This window comes from Bos indicus, chromosome 10 (genome assembly GCF_029378745.1).
Source record: "Bos indicus isolate NIAB-ARS_2022 breed Sahiwal x Tharparkar chromosome 10, NIAB-ARS_B.indTharparkar_mat_pri_1.0, whole genome shotgun sequence".
In the NCBI taxonomy this organism is placed as follows: domain Eukaryota; kingdom Metazoa; phylum Chordata; class Mammalia; order Artiodactyla; family Bovidae; genus Bos; species Bos indicus.
In genome coordinates, this window is record NC_091769.1 from 12,770,732 (window position 1) to 12,790,012 (window position 19,281).

The 19,281-nt window shown below is 43.0% G+C and overlaps 1 protein-coding gene across 10 annotated transcripts in view; it reads right to left on the reverse strand.

Annotated features, from left to right (window-relative positions):
- Positions 1 to 6,603: 6,603 nt before the first annotated feature.
- Positions 6,604 to 19,281, reverse strand: part of MEGF11 (multiple EGF like domains 11) — a 392,757-nt gene continuing 380,079 nt past the window's right edge. For 4 of the 10 annotated variants that reach the window (XM_070796931.1, XM_070796925.1, XM_070796928.1 and 1 more), the window contains 2 exons: positions 17,333 to 17,389; positions 8,821 to 9,844 (listed from right to left, as the gene is read on the reverse strand). In XM_070796931.1, coding sequence (XP_070653032.1) covers positions 9,621 to 9,844; positions 17,333 to 17,389 — 281 coding nt within the window. In that variant the 3' untranslated portion in view covers positions 8,821 to 9,620. Of the gene's footprint in view, positions 9,845 to 16,056; positions 17,122 to 17,332; positions 17,390 to 19,281 lie in introns of those variants that run through there. The other 6 variants (XM_070796932.1, XM_070796929.1, XM_070796927.1 and 3 more) reach the window with 4 other exon arrangements.

Consider the following 19,281-nt stretch of genomic DNA (forward strand, 5'->3'; position numbering starts at 1 on the left):
TTTATGTTGTCAGATTATATTTTTCCTTTGAGTGCTTTGGATGTAGCCATGAAATATTTGCTTCTGATGATAAGAGCATAGGTCCTTGGATAACAGAGTAAACTACTGAATTGGAGGCATCATTATGTGAATTCAGCTTTGATTTTAGACATAGAGTTCAATTATTCTTGGAAAAAGTATTACCAAAAGCATCAGGAAAGTAATCTCTGTACTTTGGTACGTAACAGCGTCACCAGTCCCAAGAAGAGGCTCCATCGCTATTTTACTCAAAATCGATAGTTAAGTTTTTACAAAATTCTTTAAGAGGAGAGACTAGATAGTGAATTGAAAATGAATAAAGTAACTTTGAATTTTTACCAAGTGTAGAGTTAATGTTGCCTTGGGCATGATTGGATCTTGGGAGAATTCCAGGAAACCTTAAGCAGTATTAGAAAATGAATTTGATGGCATTTCAACAAGTATCTTCATTCTAAACAGTATCTCAGGAGACGGACTGTCTCAAGAAACATTAAGTTTTTAAATATTATGACAATTTAGGGCTCAAGGCAGTTGAGAAGTATTTTGCTTTTGGACCTAGCTTTTCATTTACTTAACTTTGAATTTCTAAAAACCTGTTTTATTGTCCTGAAAAGTCACTTAGCCATCTTGACTTTATTTAAACTTGTATGTCGTCATTCTGAAAATGCTACTTATGATTTCTGTCCAGTAGTAGTAATTATTCAGTATGGGTGAATTTCTTTAGCCGTTACATTGAGAAGACTAAATTCTAATTCTCAGAAGGGCTGCCAGTTGGTGACTTAGGCCAAAGGGTTCTGCAGGTAGACAAGAATCTTAAAGAGTTGGGATTGCCCATTAAAGCTAGTCATGTTTATTTCGTCATTGGGGAAATAGACATCCTAATATTTGTCAGTGATTTGTACTTAACAGAATGCAAATGCTCTCAGTGGTTTGAGCTATTGTGATCATCTCTTCTATCTAGAAAAAGAAAAGCTCTACTATTCAGATAGTTTTGGCCAACATCGGAGCAGAAGGATTCAAAGGTTAGGTGGATAATTTAGAACTTAATTTCAACCTGTTAAATTTCAATTTCTGGAGTTTTGGTTTTTTTTTTAAGGAAAAAAATGAAGACTGTATATTTGATGTCTCACAAACATCATAAGCCTGAGAAAAAAATTCAAAATACGAATTTTGCATGAGGACTGTGCATAAGGATATCTATTCCCTGTGTGGAAAAAAAGATGAACAAAACCTGTGCAAGGACCCTCTTTCACCGTTATATTTAGTGGGTTAGCATAGTCCAACTAGTGCCCCAAACCTGCTTTCTCTTCTCCTGTTTGGGTCAGTGCGGGAGCTGCCTTCCTTCCTGGGATTTGGCAGGTCAGCTTTTCCTCTCATCTGTACAATATGCCAAATTAACTGGAGTTGTCATTCTGATGTCTTAAATTGTAGGAGGCTGATGGTAACAATGAACTAATACAAAATGCTAATGTCATTCAGTTCAGTTCAGTTCAGTCACACAGTCGTGTCCAACTCTTTGTGAACCCATGAGCCACAGCACACCAGGCCTCCCTGTCCATCACCACCTCCTGGAATCCACCCAAACCTATGTCCATTGAGTCGGTGATGCCACCTAACCATCTCATCCTCTCTCGTTCCCTTCCCCTCCTGCCCTCAATCTTTCCCAGCATCAGTGTCTTTTCAAATGAGTCAGCTCTTCACATGAGGTGGCCAAAGTATTGGAGTCTCAGCCTCAGCATCAGTCCTTCCAGTGAACACCTAGGACTGATCTCCTTTAGGATGGACTGGTTGGATCTCCTTGCAGTCCAAGGGACTCTCAAGAGTCTTCCCCAACACCACAGTTCAAAAGCATCAATTCTTCGGCACTCAGCTTTCTTAATAGTCCAACTCTCACATCCATACATGACTACTGGAAAAACCACAGTCTTGACTACCATTTAAGTAAAGGAGACCATCAGGATTAGACTGAGAGAGAATTTTTATTGAAGTATCCATTTTCCTAAAAACCGAATTGGATAGAGAAAGAATATTTGAAAGGAAGTTGATACTAGGCATAAAATTAGAAAGTATGTTAAATCTGAGGTAAAAGGTTGAACATGGTAGGTATAATAGAGTGGGTGACAAAGCTTGGATATTAGCCACAGGTCTTCTAGTCATGTGTCTCTGAGCCTCACTTTCTCCAGGGGACTGGATTAGATCCTTTTGGAGGTGTATCCTAGCTTTAATTCAGTAATCCTATGAATGTACCCGTTTTTCAGGTACTAGAGCCAAATTACTGTACATTCTAACTAAAATTTAATAGCTAAGTTAAAGTCAGGTGTACACTTTGCAAGATGTTTCTGGTCTTACAAAAACTTGATTAAAATCCTATCTTTATTTCCATGTTAATGCCATTAAATAAGATGAAAGCTTTCAGAACATTTGCAGAATGACTGTTTCAACAATATGCATCAAAGTACCATATGTATTATGGGGAGAGAAACACTTGAGGGGCTGCTTTGTCAACTGTGAACTGAGAATTGCTTGTTTTTTGGGCTTTTACTGTTAAAATTCCGCTGGCTTTTAATATATACTTTGAAATATATTTGTGTTTGGGAGAGAGAACCTTTAAAAACTTTTGTGTTTAATTTTTTTAATTATTATTATCTCTAAGAAGAATCTAGTAAGGTAGATGAGTTCCTGGACTGAATCCAATAGAAGCAATGATTAAATCCAAGTGTATAGGTTTGTGTATTCACACACATGATATAAATGGCATTATTTGGCTATTAGTAAAGTAATGTAATTATTAGTAGTCTCCACATTGGAATTGAATTATTTAACATAATTGAGCATAGAATTGATAGGTCCTGGCACAGATGTCATGTGTATTGGCTGTTAACTACTCTATTATTAGTACCAGTGATGGTGGTGAAAATACCCAACAGGATTCCTTTCCTGTGTTTGAGTCAATGTAACTTAACTTTGCCTCAGACCACAAAATCTCAGACCATGTTATCCCCATCCAAATGAGCAAGATTACTGCTTTCAGCACTCATTCCCAAGGCTCTGCAGGGCTATCTACTAGGCTAAACAGCGCCCTTGGAGGAAAGCTAGAAGGAAGGAAATACATAGTCACCACCCTACTGAATCATCAGGGCCCTCTATTTATCCCTGCTATATTGTAAGATCCACAAAAGTAGGGAAGGTGCTTTGTTCATACTGATACTCCTAATGTTTATCTCTCCTACAACCCTGTGTTGAAACAATAAAGAAGGAGCATGGGAAAGAGTGAAGGGCCAAATCCTAGGGTTCATTCTAGTTTAGCTTGGGAGCTGTAGTCTGAGAATTACCATTTAGATTAAGCATCTTTAAAAAATTTTATATAAAATTACCACATAAATAATATATAGTAATTGTTACATTGTGCTCAGTCTGATTCTTTGTGCTCCCATGGATGGTAGCCCACCAGGCTCCTCTGTCCAAGGGATTTCCCAGGCAAGAACACTGAAGTGGGTTGCCATTTCCTTCACCAGGGGATCTTCCCAATCCAGGGATTGTACCCGCATTCCCTGTATTGGCGGGAGGATTCTATACCACTGAGCCACCTGGGAAGCCCTAATAATTATTATATGCAAGTATAAATAATAGTATGATGAATCCTTTATGTATCTATCATCCACCCGTTCTGAGATTTTCCATCTTCTGTTGCCATATACAGATGAATTGGGCCTCTTCTGTCTCTCCTCTGGCTTCATGAATGGCTAGTAGCATCATTCTAGAATCTTCTGTATTGAATGCACAGCTTGTAGTGATTAAGTACACAACCTGCTGCCTTTATCATTTATTGCTATCATTTATGGTATTCGGTGGTATTCTGAGTCTTAAAGTCATAGACTTAAAACACTATTATTCTTAGTAAATACCTTTTTTAGCCTTACAACTATTGATTATGTATTATCTTTCACTTAGATGCCAAAGCCCCAGCATCCCTGTTCTGAGGATTGTCTGTTATATCTTTTCTGAATGAGTCTTAATCTCTAAATTGCAAAAATACGTTATTTTTGGTTCAGTTCAGTCACTCAGTCGTATCTGACTCTTTGCCACCCCTCTATAAATCACAGCACGCCAGGCCTCCCTGTCCATCACCAACTCCCGGAGTTCACTCAAACATGTCCGTCGAGTCGGTGATGCCATCCAGCCATCTCATCCTCTGTCGTCCCCTTCTCCTCCTGCCCCCAATCCCTCCCAGCATCACAGTCTTTTCCAATGAGTCAACTCTTCGCATGAGGTGGCCAAAGAACTGGAGTTTCAGCTTTAGCATCAGTCCTTCCAAAGAAATCCCAGGGCTGATCTCCTTCGGAATGGACTGGTTGGATCTCCTTGCAGTCCCAGGGACTCTCAAGAGTCTTCTCCAACACCACAGTTCAAAAGCATCAATTCTTCGGCGCTCAGCCTTCTTCACAGTCCAACTCTCACATCCATACATGACCACAGGAAAAACCATAGCCTTGACTAGACAAATCTTTGTTGGCAAAGTAATATCTCTGCTTTTGAATATGCTATCTAGGTTGGTCATAACTTTTCTTCCAAAGAGTAAGTGTCTTTTAATTTCATGGCTGCAGTCACCATCTGCAGTGATTTTGGAGCCCCCAAAAATAAAGTCTGACACTGTTTCCACTGTTTCCCCATCTATTTCCCATGAAGTGATGGGACCAGATGCCATGATCTTCGTTTTCTGAATGTTGAGCTTTAAGCCAACTTTTTCACTGTCCACTTTCACCTTCATCAAGAGGCTTTTTAGTTCCTCTTCACTTTCTGCCATAAGAGTGGTGTCATCTGCATATCTGAAGTTATTGATATTTCTCCCAGCAATCTTGATTCCAGCTTCTGCTTCTTCCAGACCAGCATTTCTCATGATGTACTCTGCATATACGTTAAATAAGCAGGGTGACAATATACAGCCTTGACGTACTCCTTTTCCTGTTTGGAACCAGTCTGTTGTTCCATGTCCAGTTCTAACTGTTGCTTCCTGACCTGCATACAAATTTCTCAAGAGGCAGGTCAGGTGGTCTGGTATTCCTATCTCTTGAAGAATTTTCCACAGTTTATTGTGATCCACACAGTCAAAGGCTTTGGCATAGTCAAAAAAGCAGAAGTAGATGTTTTTCTGGAACTCTCTTGCTTTTTCGATGATCCAGCGGATGTTGGCAATTTGATCTCTGGTTGCTCTGCCTTTTCTAAAGCTTGAACATCTGGAACTTCATGGTTCAAGTATTGCTGAAGCCTGGCTTGGATAACTTTGAGCATTACTTTACTAGCGTGTGAGATGAGTGCAGTTGTGTGGTAGTTTGAGCATTCTTTGGCATTGCCTTTCTTTGGGATTGGATAGGCATTTTATTAAGTTGACTTGACTACCACATTAAGCCTTGTGAACTGACAAGTTGAAAGGCTTTAGTTTGACTTAAGTATGAGGAGTACATATAAAACTTTGAAATGAAAATATAAGGGAGAAATTTTAAACATACACCATTGAATGCATTCAGTAAGCTATTTTTAGCATCTGTATTTTATTACAAAATTAATTCTGCTTCTTCTTTACCAGTTAGGTCACAAGCATATGTTTTAAAAGATCCTAAAACAGATGCACCCAGCGTACTATAGTGGGTGATAACTTCTATTGGCAGACAGCTATTCATTACACTTATACAAATTATGTGGCCATTACACTTCCCTTTATTCCTTTCCATAGAAGTACCTTTGTGCCTCTGGAGCTGAGCACAAGTTGTAATACTTGTCTTTGAGTCCACATATTTGTGAAAGCAGAGAAGTTCTGTATTTGAGTATACTCATGTGTGTGCAGTTCTTCAACAGTTTTGGGGCATGAATGTGTTGTTCCCATTCATTACTTTAAAGGGAGAGACTGTCTTCTTATAACTTTGATAGAACCGTTTCACTTTTATTTTCAAACCCTTATCAGGATGATTTTCACTTTTCTGGCTCTCTAGAGTGACCACACAAAATGTAGGTTAGTTGTACCTTTAAACCTAAGGTGTAGATTATAGACACATTTTCAGTGTGCAGCACAACAGTAGGCATTCTTGTTAAATTAGTTTGAGAAATCCACTTTATTTTGTACAAGGTATGATCCCTTTGCACAGTGAACAAATATATTACAAATCTGGATTGTTTAAAAAAGTATTGCCATTTCATAGTTGCATTATGCTATTGTACAATAATTGTGTTGTTCTTATTCATTTGAATTGTATGCACATCACTGAGTCAAAACTTAATTTCTATAAAGTAATTGCACAGATTTTTCCAAGTTGCCAATCTAATGTACAGGGCACGTGTTTAGGTTGACCATGAACCTATTTGTGACAGTGCTAGACAGAAGTTCCTAGTAGTTGCTCTCTCAGATTGAAATGCCTTTTATCCATAACTCTTAGTTATGTGAAGGTTGCTATTGTCACAATAGATTAGTCACACCCTCTGCCTTTCCCTTCTCCATTGTATTGCCTGATTTGAGTTGTATTACATTTCTTTGAAAATCATAGAATGCTAGAGCTAGGGTTGTTAGAGCTCCCTTACCTTTCTCTGCTTCTCCCTTTTTTTTTTTTTAAATACATGGGGAAAAAAGGAACCCAGAGAGGGCAAGTTACACTAATCTTGACCCAGTGCTTTTGCAATTTACCATGTCACCTCTTGCTGAATTTTGCCCAGAAGATACTCAGCAAAAAAGAGGTGAAACTTGAAACTTGAGTGATGCTGCTTGTTTGCTGTTTGCCAGGCAGTAGTTACTGTACACGCAGGGTGAGGGAAGAAGGTAAAACTGGGATTGAGACCAAGTTCCTCTTTGTTGATCTGACTTCACCATGCTTGTAGATCCTTACTTGACAAGATACTTGAGCACTTGTTGCCCTGAAATACTGAGGTAAGTCTCTTATCTATATTTCTACATATGTATGAGAAACATTTCCTTGGGCCTACAAAGTAATTTTCTAGTATTTATATTTTAATAAGGCTTTTTGGAAAGTAAATCTGCTGTTGCTGATCACTTGCTCCCATGCACACATGCAGCATTCATGTAAGTGTTATATTTCCCCTAACAGTAAAATTTGTTTACGCCTTGAGTGAAGTGGAGGGAGGATTTACTCATTTATTTTCTTGCTTTTGCTGGTTATTGCCCAAACTAATGGGTTCCATGGCAGACTTCCAGTGTGTGTCAAGGGCTGCAGAACTCCCACATTTCCTGTGGCAGCTGTTCCAGCTTTGCAGTCATTTACAGTCACTTGGTTCCTCTTCTGTATACCTGTTTGGAAGTATTTTTTATGGCCTGGACTGTTAATCAGGGAATGGAGTGGTATCGGGGTGTCCGTTGGTTTTCTCAGTTTGCCCTTTGGGTGTTCAATTCTTGTGAGGAGGTTCTCCTTAGGGTTTGGGAGTGGTGGCTTTTTGACCCATCTGAGCTCTAGTTTATATTCATTAAAGTAGAACATATAGATACACCAAATACTGGAATCGGGGGCATTAAGCTCTTGTAATACATTTTTGGCCATCTCAGTAGATGGTGCTTGGAAGGTGGAAGTAGTTCATATACTTAAGTTTTTACATCATGTCAGCAATTTGTTACAGTCCATTCTTTAATCATTTCATTTAGTTCCATCAAAAAGCATAATGCACTTTAACAACTTAAACTTCCCATATCCACTTTTAGGAAGTGGATTTCTACTTCCTGAAAGTGGGAGTCTAATCTCTTCTACAGTTTTAGGTTCCATACTACATCAAGCTCAAGATTTATGAAGAAATGCTTGAAAGCATGTACTTTTCTGAGTCAAGGAATGCCAACCAAAATAAATTCGGGAGGCCAAATAACCATTTGTAGGGATATTTAATTCTTACCAGTCTATGACTGCTTGCTGAAAGGCATCATCTCAGAGTTTTATTTCATATGAAATGACTCAGGAATTGGATGGCTAAGGAGATACAACAAGGCCGGGATCGGCCTGCAATGTTCTTGAACTTTGAATTGGCAAGATTTGGTAAAGCTGGCTTAGAAATCATTGTTTGACTGAAAGAGGCTGCTGTGCTCTGGAAACTTTTTTCTTCTACTCCTACCAGGGGCAGAAGAGGGAGAGTTAATTTGTATTTCTTAAAGTTTTATTAAAAAAAAAAAATTGAAGTTGTCAGCATTAGACTATATATTAAACTCTGTAAGCTTGGCTGTTATAATTTGTTTGACCTGACATACATGTACAGGTGCTTTAGGATTGATGTTAACACAGTTTGTGTCTATGTATTAATTATCTTCGGCAATAAAGCAGATAATTGAGGGTAACAGGAACTAAAGATACATATACATTTCAGGTGCCTCCAAGTAATCCCCTCACCTCCCCAGTTCCCTTTCCTCTTAGGAAAGTTGGTAAAACCTATTCTACATGCTTTCTAAGCATCATGTTTCAGATTATATATATATATATAGATAGATAGATAAATATATATATATATATATATATATTTAGCTGATGTTGATGAGTAGCTGTATCTTAAATGTTTTAAAAGATCATGTCATCCAGAGCATTTGGGGTTGGGGGTGAGTGGGTGGGAAATTTTGGTTTTGAGAACAGACTTTTTGAACAATTAATCCAGTCCCTTGGAAGCTCTTCTTTAGTTCCAGGTGTTATAACTAATACGCAGCTGGAGTCAGTCTGTACCATTATTTCAAGTCAAGGGATTGTCTTCTTTCAGAGAGTCAGAGAATATTCAGCAGAGCACATTGCAAGAGAGAGGCTTATCCCTCTTAAGACTGCTTGTCCTGGGATGGCCCACTGGCAGGGCTCTGTCTTACTGGGAGGAGGTCATAATGACCAGGAATATGGCTGTTCCTAGGTAGGTCGTATGGATTCTGGATATAGCTGGAGTTACAACCGCGGCCTTCTTGGACCACACTGACTGTGGGCTCTAAGGAATATAGTGAAAAATGAGTTCAGAGAACAGATTAGCTTTAGTTGCCTCGTTGGGCGGGGGAAAAGAATTCTATTTAACTTGGTGGGGAGAGAAACCAAGGACTCAGGATAAGTGTATGAGGGTTAGGACTGAGGCTTGTTAAAGACATTGAAAATCTGAGTGTGTTGTCAGAATCCCAAGCTCTGGTCAAAACCAAGGGACCTTAGAATATCCTAGCGGTAGGAGTCTTATCAGTGAACCCAGGGACATGGGTTCAACTGGGAGAAAGTAGAACAAGATAATTTCAAAACTTGCAAACTGTCTGTTCTGATTGTTTTCTGTTTTAAACAGGAATTTGTGTCAACAGTCAGTTGAGGAGTGTGTGTGTGTGTGTGTGTGTGTGTGTGTGTGTGTGTGTGTGTGTATGTATGTATATCGGCTCTCCAGCTCCCCACCCCCAGTCAGTATTTCTGCTTCATACTTAGTGTTTTTTAAAAAGCAGAGTTGGCACAAGAATTTGATTTCTTGTATGAGAGTGGATAGAGGTCCTGTGAAAGACAGCTCACTTTGAATTCCTTAAAAAAACAACAAAAGAAGGGGATGTTTTCAAAACGGGGACTGGAGAGGGCTGATTTTACTTCGGATGCTGCACTAGTGCCCTGCTGTCACTAAGTTACTTATTTGAGACACCTACCAACTTCATATATATTTTTATTAGATGTCGACAAGGATGGCACATCTGTGTACGGAGACCCCCTGTGCACAGGCGACTTCATTTCTTCATAGCTGCTTTCTGGAAGCTTGCAGGTGAGGATGGGTGGGTCCTTAATTGTGGCATAAGGGTTTTCACTGCTATTCAAGGAACAAGTGCTAGAACTGCACACGGATTCTTTCATGTAATCTGCAAGGCAAGAGAAATTTCTTAGGACAAACAAGGACATACGCTTAAATACCAAAAGCAGAGTACAGTTTATGTGCTGTCAGACTTGTGAAGTTGTAAATGCCTATGACAGTCTAAGATTCATTTACTAACTACGTTGAGAAATGCTTTCTGAGGTAAGCAGAGTTCTTTTTTTTAAAGAAACATGTTTTGGGGGGGATAAGAACTTTTTTGTTTTAGTAGTCAGGCAGAGCATCAGAAAGGGATTAATTCAAGATGTTCATAATGTGCTTTCACATCTGTTGTTTAATTTTTACAAAATCCTGCTAGGATAGTTGACTGTTTGCCTTTTAGAGGATGGTGGCCCAGGCAGCTGAAGTGACTTGGCTGAGGTCACATGGCACATGCATGGCAGTGCCAGTACTTGAATCCAGGCCTCGGGACTCCTCGGCTTGTGTGTTTTCTGTGACATCATTTTTCTGAATTCTTTTTGACGACCAAGCTTAGGTTCGGCAGTAGGTGTGTGATTCGGCACAGGTGTCAGCAGTTTGGCAACCTTTAGCCAGCCCACGGGTAGTACCCGTGCTCTTGCGAAGCTCATGATGAGAGGCAGGGCAGGTTGAAGTGTAACAGGTTTAAAAAGTACCTTGGTTTCAAGTGAGGCTTTGGAAAGTTCCTGTTTTCTAGCAAGCCTGCAGTATATCTTGTGGGGTCACTTACTCCTGTTCTTGTGAATGCTCACTGAAGTCTAATTTTGCAGAATCTTTTTCTGATCCCGGGAGAACTCACGTTGCTTCTCCTAGCGTCTCTCAGGTGTGTCATCCCTAAGACTTCCGAGTATATTAGGGTATGAAAGGTTGCAAACTAATTTCCAAATATGAAGCAAGGTAACTGCAGCTCCCTGGAGGAAGAAGGTTTTCTTTGTCACTGGGAGTCACAAGGAAAGGGGAACCCTTCCTTCAGTCTCTCTGCCGTTTTCCCTTTTGGGGGAAAATTACTGCCTCCTGTTGATTGTTTCAAATGTGGCAGAATTTGCCCAGAAAAAGCAGAAGACTCTAATCCGGCAGCTCTGGCCCTCCTCCTAGGCTCTGCCAGCCAGGGGGCTCTAGAAATAAGCACTGAGTTGCAGGGACTTTAGTCAAGAGTGATCTTAGAAGTCTAAATTTCTTTTAAGTGGTAGCAGATGGTGAAATTTCTCTCTTTCTCAGCTCTAAATTTCTATAAGTGGTAGCAGATGGTAAAATTTTCAGATGCTCTTTCCCTAGAACCACCATAGATTACATTTTGGGCGGCTCTTTATCTGTGCCTTCTGCCTCCAACTTGTGAAATTAATAAAAATGTAAAGAAGTGGAAGTGGTCATGTAATTCAGGAGGTGACTGGAGGTCCCTCCAGGGAGAGCAGGGCACTCCATGTGGCTGCAGTGGCCGACATGTGTGCCGCCGCAGGAGTCTGCTCCCACAACAGGGAACTGGTTGGAGGGGATTTGTTTTTTTTGTTGGGATTCCCTGGTGGCTTAGCTGGTAAAGAATCTGCCTGCAATGCAGGGGACTTAGGTTTGACCCCTGGGTCAGGAAGATCCCCTGGAGAGGAGAATGGCTATCCACTCCAGTATTCTTCCCTGGAGAGTCCCATGGACAGAGGAGCCTGGTGGGCTATAGTCCATCGGTTCACAGAGTCAAATGCGACTAACACTTCTTTGTTAGTGAAGGGTTATTTATGTTTGTTTTAACAATTAACGTTTCCTCAATCTTGTACAAAACTGCATTCACCTATTAGTTCCTTCTAGCGTAGGCACAGCAGTAATTATTATTTCCCCTTCCGCTTTACTGCTTATGAGGAAATTGAGGTTTGAATAGGGAAGTGACTTCCCCAGGGTCCCACACTGCTCGTCGGTATTAAAGTAAGCTCCAGAACCAGGCTTGGAGCACGTTGTGTCACAACTTAGCCCACAAGCAGAGAGAGAGAGATGTGAGCCTTGTGTCCTCTGTAGCCTAGAACCCTAGAGACGAGAAAATATTTTTTTAAAGTTATTTTTGGCTGCCCTTGGTCTTCGTTGCTACCCCCAGGCTTTTTCTCTAGTGTGGCAAGTGGAGGCAGCTCTTGGTTGTGGTGCGCCAGCTGCTCACTGTGGTGGCTTTTCTTGTTGTGGAGCATGGGCTCTAGGCGAGCTGGCTTCAGCAGTTGTGACGCCCGGGCTCTAGTGCAAAGACTCAGTAGTTGTGGTACCCAGGCTTAGTTGCTCCCGGCAGGTGGGATCTTTCTGGACCAGGGGTCCAATTCATGCCCCTGCATTAGCAGGCTGATTCTTAACCCCTGGACCACTAGGGAAGTCCCGAGAAAACGTCCTCGCTAGATAGCAGTCCCAGCCAGCCCTAGCAGAGACTGAAGGGAGCCTGGATTGGCCTAACTGCTGGTGAGGTGCTCATGGGGGGAAGGTGGCTGTGGGTCCTTGGTCATGACCTACCTGAGCCACATTAAATTGCTTCTAGTGAATACTTTGTTCCTTAGTATAAGTGGATTGGGGTTAATTTAGTCCAAGAACCCCAGCTGGCGAGCTGTTCCCACTTGAGGTTCCCAGCCAAGTAGTAAGGCTTTATGACTCAGCTGCTCACATGGAAGCTGAGGCCTTCCAGTGTTGCTTCAAGAAGGGCTGCTACCTGAGTGGGAAGTCCTACATCTCGCCCCTCCTCCCCATGCAGGAACATCCTTTTGCTTTGATTGGCACCTGACTCAGTTACATATTTTCTAAAATTGGATGATTAATGATAGCTCGCTTTATAGCACACATTGCTGGGCTCCGCTCACTCCAGTTAGATCATTTGATTCTTGTTACATCTGTGCAGGGGGCCCAGGCAGTAAGGACTAGTATTACTACTTTAGAAATGAGGAAACTAAAGCTCATGAAGTTTGCCTAATGTTAGTAAGTTAGGACAACCCCTACCTTCTCTGATACCCAATCAAGATGTTTTCCCCTCACATTTTGTTACCCTGTCTATGGGCTTCTCTGGTGGCTCAGATGGTAAAGAATCTTCCTACAATTTGGGAGACTGGGGCTCACTTCCTGGGTCAAGAGGATCCCCTGGAGAAGGGAATGCCTGCTCACTCCAGTATTCTTGCTCTGAGAATTCCAAGGACAGAGGAGCCTGGTGGGCTGCAGTCCAGGGGGTCACAGAAGAGTTGGACCTGACTTAGCTACAACCACCTCCTCTCTTATATCCTAACTGCAAACTGTATCTAAAGATACAGTTCACCCTCAACAAGGAAGGTGTTTTATCTATGGGGCCCAGTTCTGCTGAGAAACCCAAGCTGTAGGCTTTTTGTGGACATCCCATGACCAATTCTTATAGCATTGGGAAAGCCTTGACACTCTAGCTCCTTGCCTAACAGAGATTCAGCCAACCAGTAGTGCTTCTCTTGTATCCACTAGAAAAGTTGGCTGCTTTCAAGTTTGGGGAAATAAAGAGTTTGCTCTGTAGCAGGGGATGCACCTAACTGGATAAAAGAGAAGCTGGGTTTTGTGGGAATAGGGGCTAGCTTCAGGGAGCAGCTGTATCATCCATAAAGGGGCCAGAGGTAAAGACAGAATGATGGAGAAGAGTGTGTGCGCATGCGCGTGTGTGTTTTGAGGTGGTGTTGGGAGGGTGTTGAAATATAGAATAATCTGGATTCTACTTCTGAGGACTGGAAGGAGGGGAAGGGCAAGGCCAGCTGGAAAACTATACTTCAGGAAGCTCTTCCTCTCTCCAGATGAGTCATCTACCTGCCTGCCCTGAGGGAGGACGGGGCAAGGGGAAGAATAACCAGCTGCTATAGGACACTTCCTCATCTTTTTATAGCCCCACTTCTGTGCCAGTGTCTGCACTTTGGGCGTGTTGCAAAGAAAAGGGAAGCTTCAAGCAAGGCTACCCAAGCTCTTCAAGGCCTGTAATTAGCATCAAGCCTGCAGATGTAGCCCTGTAATGCCCTGGCACTGCTACTCACATAGTTCCTACCTCTCCCAAATCACGTACAGCCACATATCAGAGGCAGAAGGGGTCTCTGAAATGAGCTGGTTGAAACATCTTCATCTTATAATGGAAGCAGCAAATCGAGAGAGGGGAAATGACTTTCCAAGGCCACCTTGTGAGTAGGATTTGAACTTAACACTAGCCTTTGTTGTTCAGTCACTAAGTTGTGTCCGACTCTTTGCAACGCCATGGACTATAGCCCACATGGAATTTCCCAGGCAAAAACACGGGAGTGGGTTGCCATTTCTTTCTCCAGGGGATTTCTTGATCCAGGGATCCAACCTGGTCTCCTGGTTTGGCGAGCAGATTCTTTAACATTGATTCAACAGGGAAACCCAACCCCAGCCTTTAGGTTCACATTATCATCTAGTTAAGGCCAATATTTCACTGTTGCTGAAAACCCAGGCACCAAATACCCATCTCTCTTCTTCTCAGCCTACTCATATTAGGAGGCTGCACTGCCTTTTCTCTTCCTGGGCCCTGACTTTTCACCTTTCTCTTGATTGAGAGAGAAGGACTGGGGAGAGGAGTTGGGGAGATCTCAGGGCCAGAAGGAGAACTAGAGGGAGGGGAAAAAACTGGCTGAAAACAATTTTCAGGATGTCAGTGGGCTCCTGACTAGCTTGGAAGCCACGGTTACTGCAAGGAGACACCTGGAGGTTGCATTAGCAAGGGCATACAGGTGGGGAAAGCGGCAGCAGCAGCAGGACCCAGGATTTCAGGAGAAGGGTGATGGAGACCGGTGGGGAGGATTTCTTCTGTAGCACTTTGAAATGCATGACAGAAAAGTGTTGTCATGAAGCAGTTTGTTGGGGAATAATTGTGCTGAGGGTCAGGAAGAGGAAGGAGAGATGGAAAGGTGTTTAGAGAGAAAATGGGGTTAGCAGTATGAGTGGTCTCATGCAACCTCCTGGGTGACAGTGAGGGGAGGTCTTCAGGAAGTAGCGGGAGAGAGGGAGCATTGACTGAATTACGTTAAGATTTAGCATGTCAGAGCTGGAAAGGGCTTTAGAGACCCTGTCCTAATAGAGGAAGAAACCAAGACCCAGAAAACAGCACCGTGATCTAATCGGTGCTACACAGCAAGAACCAAGAGTAGAATTCTTTCTTTTCTTTTTCTTTTAATTTTTTGTCTGAGTTCTGGGGCTTGCAGAATCTTCATTCCTCAACTAGGGATTGAGCGTGGCCTCTGGCAGTGAAAGCGCCAAGTCCTAACCACTGGACTGTCAGGGAATTCCCCCACAGAACCCAAATCTTTTAACTCCCAGATCAGGTCTCTTTCCCACTGAGTTCAGAGAACACTAATACTCTTAACCCTGATAACCACTGATTTGGTCTGGCCCAGTAGTTTTAGGTAACAGTTGCACTCCTGGTACATAACTTGTTTATTGAATGTTTTTTGGGGGACATCCAGTTGGTGGGGTTTATTCCATGTCCTTGATACGCGTAAAGCTCTGACCTGTGATTTTGTTTTCTTGTGGTTTCTGGTGTGTGGATCCCTAATACCTGTTGGTACATTTGCCTATATAGTCCTCTTTTCTCTCCAATTTAGAGGATCAGATTTATAGGGTGGTGAAACAAAACCTGGCCGCTAGCCTGCTCGGCCTCCCCTGCACTCAGACTCGGATGATCCCACAAAACAGGAGTGCATGGCGCCAAGGCTGGGACACTGCTGTCCTTAACTGCATTTCGCGTTCGTGGCTGCGAGGGACAGCCCTTACCACAGTGTGCAGGACACACAGTGCGTTGGGAAGTGTGTGCTCATGTGCTGCGCTGTCTGGGCCTGTCTGCGTTCGTTCAGGCTTGAGTCATGGGTATTCTCAGAGCTGTCAAGGGCCCGTAGAGAGGTTTGTCCAGTCCCCATGCCTCTTGAAGAAACTGAGGTCCAAGATCACGGTGATGAAACAGTATAATTGTCTTTTCTTTTGTTTAGCTTCATCTACTGTGATGGTGCTCGCTTTCATTCGGGTGGTTTAAGTCAAAAAAAAAAAAAAAAAAGCCAGAATGATGCTCCCAAGGGGGTAGGGTTCTTTGGCTGACCAGGAGCCTATGGGTGGCCTCCTGTCCTCAGATAGTTCTCTTGGGCAGGGCACATACATGTTCTGGTGGAGCCTTGTTCTTCCTGCTCTGTTGTTCAGAACACAGTGCTCACCGCCACCCGCCCCTAGCACACCCTACTTCTAGTAACCACCCCACAAAGGGCTGTATATGACCAGCTCTCCTTGGTTAGGAAATAGTTGTGTCTCAGGTATGTCTTAGGCTAAATCTGATGAGAAATCTGAGTCAGTCTAGACCAGTGGTTTCTAAGTGTTCGGTGATCTGCTACGTAAGGATACCCTGAGGCACTCAGACTCTTGATCTATTGCATCAGAATCTTGGGGACGCAGCGTGTGGGCATCTATATTTTTAACAAGCTTTCCAGGTGATTCTGGTACACAGGTAGATTTAGGATATCCACTGGGATCATTGCTGTAAGTCTTATCACCTTCAGTTTGGCTGAGTTGCTTTTTTTTAAATTCAATTTGGCTATGCAAGGTCTTAGTTGTGGCAAGTGGGGTCTGCTTCCCCTACCAGGGATAGAACCCAGGCCCCCTGCATTGGGAGCATAGTCTTAGGCACTGGATCACCAGGGAAGTCCCTGGCTGAGATTCTTGAATAGATTTCAGAGACAAAGGGACAACTCTGTTACATCAGTATAATCCTGTACAATATGCAAAAACTCTTCCAATTTGTGATTTTTATTGCATAATCAGGGTAACCTTGTTAGACCGTAGGACAAGCATACTTATCTCAACGTTGTAATTGAGGAAACTGGGCCTTGGAGAGGTTTGTCATAGTTAGTAAGTGACATAATTTCAAAGCCACCTATTTCATACATTCTTTCATTTTAAACCTAGGCCCCAAGCCTGGGAAAGGACCTGACCTTTCATCTGTGGCTTCACCTGTATACTTCTTAGAGGGATGGTCTGACTTGCAGTTCTTGCATGCTGGGGATTAGTCCTAGCTTCCCTGCTCTATGGGACAGAGACCTTGTAAAGGTGGGGCATCGTACAGTAGTAACACTAGGTGTCATTTTCATTCCTTGCACCCCAGAAAGCCAGCAGGTGCAGGGTGGCATTCCTCGCCAGCGCAATGACAGGAGGCCTCTGGGGCAAGTAGATAGACTTTATTTCAGATTTCATAATCAATTGAACTCATACTAATTGGTAGGATAATGACGTTCTGCATTTCCGAAGACATTTAGTTGGCATCTATAAAAAATCCCACAAGCATTTCCTAAGCAGGTTCAACTGAAATCAAAAGATGAAATCATTATTATTATGATTGCTCCTCCTGGGCAGAGCTACCCAGCCGTCCCAGGTTTGTGGTCTTTAACTTTTTTTGGGGAATGGGGGGAAGAAATGCATAGTTTTGTCTCTGGTAGAAACCCTGGCGATTTCAGATTTGCATTCTTTATCTTTCTTAGCCTTCCTAATGGTACATCATGATTAGATACTCTACCTTTGAAGCCTTTGTCCATAACGTATGTGTTCTGACGTCTGTCCATTCCACAAGCACCTGCATAAAAATAGAAAAAGGAAAGAAAAATAGAGAGGTGAATGAGGTTTACTTAGACTACATGTATTCTTTTTTTTTCCTGTTCTCTCCTACCCAGAAAATAGTTCTTTAGTGCTAGAAAATTACTCGGGGTTTAATCTCCTCTAAATCATCTTGACCATACGAGAGTTCTTTAAAAAGCTCCTATGTGTAAGTGGTGAGCTCTGTCACCCCCTGCATATTTAGCACTACTGCTCTGTAATCTCTTTGAGGGGAATGTCTTCTGGAGGCGATCACAGGCAGTTCTGATGCCACCTACAGTCACCAAGTGAAGTTCCAGGTTCCAAGAGTGTAGGATAGGGAATGAGTCAGGACCAGTTCTCAGCTTGGGGGAAGGGTGTATGACATTCCAAATCCCAGTTCTGTTGGATTTTGGAATGAGGGTGAAGACTTTCTCACCTCATAGCTCTGGGTGAAGACTTTCTCACCTCATAGCTCTAGTCTTGCCTGTCGCTCCCCTTGTGGGTCTGATGCTCGATTGAGGGGAGCCAGAGGGAGGTGGACAGGGAGCTGAGGTTGGTTAGTCCTCTCTACAGGTTATACAGTCACTCCCAGCCAGTCAGCTCTTTTAGTCGCCTGTCCCCACTTTTTTGGGTGGACTATTTGCACATAATTGAGAGTTGTCTTTGAACAACATTTCCAGTGTTTTTCAATCCCAAGCATTTCTTTTTTCCCTTTTGGCTACTACAGTTTATCCTAGGCTCCCACAATGCATGGTCCTCAGCACCAGCCAGAGGTAGGAAGGACGTGAAACTTCAGGGACCAAGCTCAGGTTCTTCGCTGCTGGTGATCCCAGAAAAGAAACTATATGATACTTTGAATTTGGACAGTAATGACTTGAGCTCACAGTCAAAGCCATTTTTCCCCGCCAGCTTTTAACTGAGGCTGCAGTATTAGACAAGGGAGCAAGTGCTTACTAAAATACAGTTAGACTCCACTCAACTCTCTCCAGTGTCTGACACCAAAGACCAACACATGGCTGTTCCGATACCTCCTCATGCCGCCTCCATATAGAGTTCCCTGGTGGAATTTGCAGAAGCCTACTCCTATCTCCCTGCCTTCCACACGGTACTGAGAGCAGAGCCAGGTCCAAGTTTTCTCAAGTTCGCTATTCTTCTAAAGGACCTATAGGTACCTGTGCCCTTCAGAAATAGGACTGCGACAATCTGAACCCCTGGCATCTTTATCCTGGGACCAGGGCTTCCTTTGCCCTCCCTGAGGGATGGAGGCTAGGCTATTAAAAAGTTAACCCCCTTTTTATAGAACAGAATACAGACTCAAAGAAAGGCAGTGACTTGGCTGAGACCACACCAAGTGAGAAGTTGAGCTCCACGTAGAACCCAGATGTCCTGAAGTACACCCTCCCGTTGTTTACCAGCCTACCTCAGTATAAGCCAGAAAATGGCGTGTGGTGGCTTTGGCTGTAGTGATTGAGAGAGAGAGATGGGCTGAGCCCAGAGGATGCTTCCAAGTGGAAAGGGGTGCAGGGTGGTGATTGTGTGTGTGTATGTTGCAGGGGCTGGGGGTGGGGATTGTATTCTGTGGGATTATTGAATGTCCTGAGCACTGCTCCAGGGGCTGACAGCCGGGAGCACAGCCTCCTGGGTATAAGCCCAGGGTTTCTGAAGCCCATAACTACTTACTGGGTAGATGAGTTCAGACCTTTGCTCTTTTTACTGTCCCTGGACCCAGAGACCTGCAGGGGTTGCTAGAGCTGCATTTCAGTTGAGCTCTAGAAACCAGCTAGAGCCTGAATTTAGGCCCCACGGGTGTTCAGGGTCCCCTCAGGGGCAGGGGCACTTTGTTGGGGGCCCACATTCTCTATTTGTTCATTGGACCTACTTCTGTAACTC